Genomic DNA, 8,388 nt, shown 5'->3' on the forward strand with positions numbered 1-8,388 from the left:
GTTTTCCCCATGTTTTTGAGACCAACAAGTACCCCAATTGCCTCAGTTAACCAACTTTGCCGAGAGGATGGTTGGAAAATTTCCTTAAACCTAAACTTTGGCCGGAAGAGTTGAGCCAATGGCAGCAGTTGGTATACGAGATTGATGATCGGTTGCTCTCAGAGTTGCAAGACAGCGTGTCTTGGGAACTAGAGAACTCCGGCCGGTTACCACATACTCGATGCACTATAAGTTGTGCCAGGGGCAGCAGTGGCTATTGTAAATGATATATGGACGACGAAGATATTGGTAAAGATCAAAATCTTTACCTGATAGTTGACAAGAGGCCGTCTTCCTTCCAACAATCAAATCTTAAAGATACAATGACCTCAAATGGAAAGTGTGCCATGTGTGGGTTACCAATAAACATCGATAACATATCCTTGAACTATGTGTTAGCATAATTTGTTTGGAGTGGTGTCTAGTCTATGCGAGCGGTTTCATTGGAATCCATTTAGCTTTGCTGATTCTATTTTGTAGGGCTTTAGAGAGAAAGCGCATTGCTTTATCTAGATTTTATTTGTAGTGCAGAGTTAGGCGTTGCCCTTTGTGGCTTAGTTGGAATAAGTTCAACATTGAAGCTAAATTTCAATGCCAACCAACTTATTGTATTCCAAAACTTTAATTTTCGTGCAACTATAATGACCAAAAATCAAGGTCATGTTGATACTAGACGAGATGGTTCCATTGCTTTAGAAGCTATTTTACGAGACCTACTCACCGCCACAAACTACACCTAATCTATCTTAGTTTGTGTTGCGAGGTGTATGTGCCTTGTGTTGTCGATGGGCCTTTTGTTAAATTTGTCCTTTCATGTGTTGGTTTGTGTGCTGTTACCCATGAGACATTACTATTTTGTGTTCAGTTTCCGCGCCCAAGTCAGCAAGATTGTTAGATGTACGTACATACTACTTTGAGGCAGCAATCGATGACGGCAGGGGAACTCATCGAGGTGATCGTTGGCTATCTCAGAGCCAAACTAAGTGAATTCCTTTTCTGTATGTTAGGGTGGAGCATTTGGCTGATGGCAAGCTGCTGGCTGTATTAAAATCTCAAAGCTAGCAAGCAATGCACAGGTGATGCTGAGAACTGATTAGCCACGTACACCCAACCATGTGTGCTTCTTCTAGTTTCTTGTGAGGCAATAAGATTATATTACATGAGTTGTACATGTGATTATACTTACGGCAAAATCAAGGCGCATGTTACTCAGTGATATAATCTAGCTCACCTCACACACACATTGGTGTCTTCATTATTTACAGCAAAATGGTGATTATGTACTCCGTATAGGTTGAGGCTTTCTTTGGTCGCAGGAAAAATACTCAAGGAAAAGTGTCTACTGACCCACATGAAAAATTATTTGAAAAATCTTATAGAGGGTGAAAATTGACAAAACTTTTGTTAAATGGGGTAATACAAATGAAAAAATATTAAATAGGGTAGTTAGTGTCAAAAAAATCAAACTAAGGGGTAAAAACTGGAATTTACTCTTATTTTAATCCGGCACTGTTGCGCCTTCTGCCTTTTTTTTCCGGGATGATCTCTTCAATCATACCTTGGCTTCTTTCATCTTTTCATTTGGAATGATACCTAATTAATTGTAAAAAATTAGCGGTGGGACTTCTCCAAAAATCAAATATTGACGTCAGATTTTTAGATAAGTGCAAATCTGCATGTCTACTACCTAGGTTAATATCCATCTGTAAAATTTGATTTGATAGTGCTAGTTTGTTCACCAGATGGCCTATGAATTTGGGTGCATTTTAGCTAGCTAGGTTTCTCCACTTATTTCCCCCCTTTTCCTGTATTTCTCACCCTTTTCTTCACCTTTTGCTCTTTTCTTACATTTTACGGTCCCATATTATGCGGCCATTACCAACATAGTGTGCCAAGATTTGGTGACGCTAATCATCGACTTAATTCAGTAGTGGCCATTACTGATAGATGTGATGTCGCTGTGTATATGCCACCATGAACAGCTAGCACTTCGTCCGACAATCCACTTGATGTACGCAAAAAAGCACCACTAACGCAAGAGGCACATCTATTAGCTGTTCAGATTGAGATTTAGCATATTCTTGTCACAAGAAAACTCGGTTACTGTAAATATCTTATGATCTGATTAGCCTGGAGCTACAAAATATCTCCGGAAAACATCTTCTGCTTATATTACTTGCGTAAATTATCTAAAGCCCTCTATTCAACCCCTTTCAGTCACATGGATTTTGAGGAAATTTTGTAGGATTTATAGATATTTGAAGTTTTCTATAGAAGTTGGATGTTTTTGGTGTAGAACCTCAAGAACTTTTTGTACGGCCCATTTTACACCCATCTCTATTGCGGTATATTTACTGAGTCTAACCATTTGGAAAAGATCGCCCAAGATTAGACAAATCTATATTTCTAATCATAAATGTGTGAGCAGGACCGAATTTAAAATTCATCAATTTTCTTGCCCCTACGTTTCTAGATCCTTTCTAAAGATGGTGGGTTTCAATAATGTATGGTCAAAATACAATAAAGTAATTTTTCTTATTCTTACCTTTTTGAATCATGGGAATCAAAAGATTACTTTGGATTATGAAGTTCTGTGATCTGCTCCCACTAATGTAATACTACCTCCGGTCACATTTAATCGACACAGGACTGTGCGTATGTATGCGTAGTTTTGCCTTCCCTCCGCGTCGATCTTTTCAGGCCGGAGGGAGTATATCTATTTAATTAATTAATTATGAAAACTCTCACTTTTTTTGACAATACAAAACCTCACATTATAATTAGTAACACACTTGTTTTTTTTAGGGAAGTAACACACCTGGTACTCATGTAAGAAAACACACTTAGCACTATTGATCAAGCTCTACGCAGGTAGTGGGCCGAATGTCTTCGTGTTGGTCGGCTCCATTACAGCGTGTCCGAATGTCTTCGTGTTGGTCTCTTCCCTCTTGTGAAGTTGAAACCATCTTTGGGCGGTGTACGATGACTTTCAAGGGGTGGTTCGGTGAAGGTCCTATTTGGCGCGAGGTCTTGCGCATCGCTTCTTCGAGGCTCATCTTCAGAATCGGCGCCGCCAGCCTCTCGAGGAGCCATTTGTTTGGCATAAGCCAACTTGAGCTTCGCGTTTGTGTAGCTTTTGTGGGTAGCCAGGATGGTTTGGTGTGCCCCTGGTGGCGGCGTTTGATTGTTTGTGGGTGTGGACTTAGCCCTACTATTGTAGGTTTCCGTTTGATTTTCTCCTAAAAACTGAACAACTTTTGCTTAATCAATGGCAAAGGTTTTGCCTCCGTTTAAAAGAAAGTGAGAAAACATACTTAGCCCTATTGTTTTTTTTGAGGGTAGCCCTATTGTTTTTTAGCACTATTGGTTAAGCTCTACTCAGGTAGTGGGCCGTGATACAGCCCACTCGATCATTCGTCAAGCGGCCCAACCTCTCTACTGCCCCTTCTCTCTCTTCTTCACTCCGCTCGAGTCTGCAGTTGGAGGGAGCAAAAGTGGAGTCGCGCGCCCAATCCTCTCCATTTCCCGCCTTCCCCAAACCCTAGTACCCAGCCGCGGAGGCGATTCCCACCACCGGAGAAGAAGGCGGCGGAGACGATGCGGGGCGGCACGGTGCAGATCAACTGGCACGACCTGCAGCCCGTGCTCACGCTCGACTTCCACCCCGCCTCCCGCCGCCTCGCCACCGGCGGCGGAGACCACGACATCAAGGTCCGCCATCCCTTCTCCCCCCCTTCCCCATCTCCTCAAGTCCGTGCCCTGCCTCCCCGGCCTGGCCCCTGGGCGGTTTTCGAGCCCGCGCCTCTGCTTTGATGAATGGGGGTAGTCCGTGCGATTTACGCCTTCGATTTCATCGACCCCGCCTTCGCCTTGCAGATCTGGGCGATAGCGTCGGACGACTCGGACAAGAAGCTCCCCACCGCTTCCTACCTCACCAGCCTCTCGTCCCACAGCTCCGCCGTCAACGTTCTCCGCTTCTCCCCTTCCGGTAGGTGCCAATGCAATTTCAAATCTAATTCTTCCTTGTGAGCACACTGCACAGCTGCATCCCCATCTAAGCAGTTACGCTTGTTCATACTAATTCCTAACCAATGATGAAAATTAACACCCAATCTTTCGTGTTTATTAGTTTGGCTGCGTGTAATTGACCCCATTTTCCCCACTGGCTACATGCAGGTGAAAATCTGGCGTCCGGTTCCGATGGTATGTTCGGTTTGACACCTGCATCTTTTCCTTTTTACTGAAACGGAAGGCACCCAGTTCTGCTTATTCAACCAAGGGATTTGTTGGTTGGTTCTGTACATAGTGTTTGACATTAACAAAAACAAACCGAGAAATAAAAAAAATAGTCACTGCAATATCTGTCTGCCACTAGTCAGTTAGGTGTCCTGTAACCTGCATGTTCATTGTGAGTTTTGCTGAAAATCATGCTTGCGGTAGTACATCATTTTTGAGCATTTACATCTGTTGAAGGACTACAACTTTACTCATCCTGCTTGAAGCTGTTTTCATTGTATCTAAATGATCGGGTGAATATCTCCTATCCTGCTTATGTAATTTGGCTTCTGTTGCAACCAACAGATGCTGATTTAAGTCTTGACTGAATGAATAGGAATATCTCCCAATTATATTTTATCTGTATGTTTGACTGTACAAGTTAGGCTTTAGAAATCTAACAGATACAAACTGGAAAGCTGCTGAATTCTGTTTAGCCAATCACAAGATTTGACAGCATATTTTCTTCTACATCTATGACCAGGCCATGTTTGTATTTTCCCTTCCATATCTCAATAGTCGGGTCTTCATTTTTTAAACATCTAATTTCTATCAATCCATATGCTCTAAGATGCTAGGGTTGTAATTTCCATGAAGAAAGGCAACCCCTAATTTGTCGTCGTATCTTCGAATGCTTCGTTCACGAAGAGATTAACAGTTCTGTCCGGCAGACATAATTCCAGCATCTTTGTGACAGGTGGTGGTATTATCCTTTGGAAATTGCATATCAATGATGACGGCAGCGAGGCCTGGAAAGTACACAAATCGTTATTGTGAGATATACCATATGAAAACAATAGTTCTTTGAAGCTGCCCTCTTGTTTCGATGATTGCTAAATTATATTGGCCTGCTTGTTTGTTAGGTTCCATTGCAAGGACGTTCTTGACCTGCAGTGGTCAAGTGATGGTTCATTCCTTGTTTCTGCTTCAGTTGACAACACTTGCATAATATGGGATGCTAACAAAGGTAATTCCTACAGCAATAGGTGATTGAATGTTACACCATCTTGGCTTCTGTATTATATGGTTGATGTGCATTATCATTCTCAGGTGCGATGCAACAGAAGTTGGAGGGCCATTTACATTATGTTCAGGGGGTGGCATGGGATCCTCTCGGTCAATATATTGCTTCTTTGAGCTCTGACAGAACCTGTAAAATATATGCAAATAAGCCTCAAGGCAAATCAAAGAATATGGAGAAGATGAACTTTGTTTGCCAGCATACACTAGTGAAGGCAGAACTTCAAAGTCATGACGATTCCAAGGTTTGTTTGATCTACTTTAACTGCCACATCCTTTAGATGTGCACTGAACAAGTAAGATAATCCTTTACCTTGCAGCCAACAGTTAAAACTCATTTGTTCCATGATGAGACATTACCATCTTTCTTCCGGAGGTTGGCATGGTCGCCGGATGGATCTTTTCTGGTACTGCCAGCAGGTATATTGTTTTCCTTTTCACATAATTTGGCTTATCCTCACAATAATAATGATTTGGCTTATCATCTGTGTCCTGTTGACAAGTTTGTTTCTCTTATGTTAACCAGGCCAATGCAAATACTCATCTGAAGTGGTTAATACTGCCTATATAATGTCAAGGAGAGACCTGTCAAGGTAGCGCATGTAATATGTGAAATAACACAACTATGTTTCTTCCTTTGAAGTAAATGTACCCTTCACATTTATTTCATCTGGTACCTGCAAGGTTATACTACCTCATCCCAAGGCTTAATGCCTATATTTTTTTCAGAAAGTCAAACTATGTTAAATTTGACTAAGTTTTTATCAAAAATCATTAACATGAATAATACAAAATCAATATCATTAGATAGATAATGAAATATATTTTCATATGGTACCTACAAAATATCATATTTGTTCATAAATTCTTCTAAAAGTTTGGTCAAACTTTACTTAAATTGACTTTCTGAAAAAAATATAGGCCTTAAGCCTTGGGATGGAGGTAGTAATACGTAATGTGAAAAGTTTAAGCATCACATAGGATCTATGACTAATTTGTTCTTTCATGTTACACTGAACATCCAATCACAAGGAACGCAGTACATATTTTCCCAGGTGTTTTTGGAAAGTTGATTCTGTTTCCATTTAAAGTCAGTTATAGGAGGGAACTGTCGTCCTACCCTTTTAGAGCTCTTTGATTGCTTAGCTGTCTCAGGATGTTAAAAATAAGTGTGTTGTTCCAAGAGACGTGCTAAATCATTAACATCTTATTCTTGAGCATGTAACTTACTCCAGCATACCTAGTGTTGTAGTTATTTAGGATACTAACTTGTTGACACTGCAGGCCTGCAATTCAACTCCCTGGTGCAAGTAAGGCTATAGTAGCAGTTCGTTTTTGCCCTGTTCTTTTCAGCCTGCGCGGTTCTCAATCAGGTAGTTCAATTGTTTGCAGCCTTGCTAGGAGGTTCTCACTGTATACTAATCTGTTACAAGAAACTGAAGTGTTTTCGTACAATTGCAGAAGGTTTATTCAAGCTTCCGTACAGAGCTATTTTCGCTGTTGCTACTTTCAACTCACTGTATGTCTATGACACTGAAAGTGCTGCTCCAATTCTAATACATGCTGGTCTACATTATGCCGCCATTACAGATATTGCATGGTGAGTGCTTGTACTAAAATGTTTTTTTTGTTTGTTTTGCTTTTGGAGTCTGCTCCATTGTCTACAGTAGAACTCGTATTATTTGGCAATCCTACTGGAACTGGAAATTCATCTTTTCAATATTTGTGCAGGTCATCTGATGCAAAGTACCTGGCATTGTCATCGCGAGATGGTTACTGCACTATTATTGAGTTTGAGAATGAGGAACTGGGGCAGCCACACATCATCCCTGGTATTTTTCATCTATTCGTTTTCGTTTTTCTTTTCTCTTTCTAGGTACCTCATTAGTGCATCTGAGTATCTGACCCTGTGGTAAAACACACTTTTATTAATTGTTTAAGACAGATGTGCAGCAACCTTATGTCTGCCATGGCATACATTTACTTGAAACCACTTATAAGAGTTCATTTCTCTGAAAACCCCAGGGAAGAAAGAAGTTACAGAAGCAAATGTCACATGCAGAAATCGGAAACCATTAACAGTAGATAGCATGGAAGTTGATTTTGGTACCAGTGAAGTTAAGATGTCAGCCTGTCCCGCGGATACAATGACAACTCCACCAATGTTGGCCAAAAACAGTACTTTAGGTAAGCCTATTTACTCATGTTGCAAAAGCTGAAGTATTTAAAATTATGATATCTTCTGCAGTACTGGAAATCTCTTTTCCGTTAAACTGTATGAAGTTTAGTTTGTGTATGTATTCTCCTTCAGCCCTAGCTCAAAATTTCCCTTCTGACATGGTACACAATGAGCAACCATATGAAAGAGTGGTTTTGTTTCTGAAAACATCTTAGTATTGAGTAAGATACCACCACTAGCCTTTTTGACATTGGTCTTGCGCAATTTTGATTAAAGAAATTCCTTCTGCTCATATAAGTTTGTAGACTTAAGAAATGTTAACATTACACTATTTCTTCTAATTGAAAGGCAGTGATCCTTCTGGTTCCTCGAAAAAAATAAGTTGGTCATATACAAATGTCAACAAGAACAATTACATCTAATTGGATTGAATGGTTTTTCATGTGTTTATTTCAGTTACCTATAAGTAGTTTTTTTTAAAAGGGGAAAGCCCTGGACTCTGCATTGACTGATGCATATGGCCTTTTCACCTATAAGTAGATACACTCGCGAAAATTGTCTATGCATCAAGGACCAAGGGTATGAATGTCATGCTAACCACAGTATAGTAGGCTAGTAGCTGAGCATAACAGCTTAACAGACAGTTACAATTTGAACCTACATCCTGCATACATTGGATACCTGTCTTCCTTCATACACGGGCTTCCCCTGTAATACGCGGTTATTCCTTAAAACTCTACATGAATTAAGGAAGCTACTGAACAAACTGCAACCTGTGGACATGCAGAACCACTGAAGGCAGACAGTATGGAAGTTGATGTTGGTGCCGGCAAAGCTAAGATGGAGGCCAATCCTGTGACTGTAGAAGTGACACC

General features: G+C 40.7%; 1 protein-coding gene across 1 annotated transcript; it reads left to right on the plus strand.

The window, feature by feature from the left end:
* Positions 1 to 3,615: 3,615 nt before the first annotated feature.
* LOC124683305 (chromatin assembly factor 1 subunit FAS2 homolog) lies at positions 3,616 to 8,383 on the plus strand (the record flags this gene model as incomplete). The annotated part of the gene is made up of 13 exons (XM_047217853.1): positions 3,616 to 3,750; positions 3,916 to 4,027; positions 4,216 to 4,242; positions 5,012 to 5,087; positions 5,178 to 5,281; positions 5,365 to 5,579; positions 5,655 to 5,754; positions 5,861 to 5,927; positions 6,619 to 6,707; positions 6,796 to 6,934; positions 7,066 to 7,166; positions 7,360 to 7,521; positions 8,301 to 8,383. Coding segments are annotated over exons 1-13 (1,389 nt in total), but the record flags the coding sequence as incomplete, so codon positions are not given.
* Between the last annotated feature and the right edge of the window lie 5 nt (positions 8,384 to 8,388).

Source organism: Lolium rigidum, chromosome 1, assembly GCF_022539505.1.
Source record: "Lolium rigidum isolate FL_2022 chromosome 1, APGP_CSIRO_Lrig_0.1, whole genome shotgun sequence".
Taxonomy (NCBI): Eukaryota; Viridiplantae; Streptophyta; class Magnoliopsida; order Poales; family Poaceae; genus Lolium; species Lolium rigidum.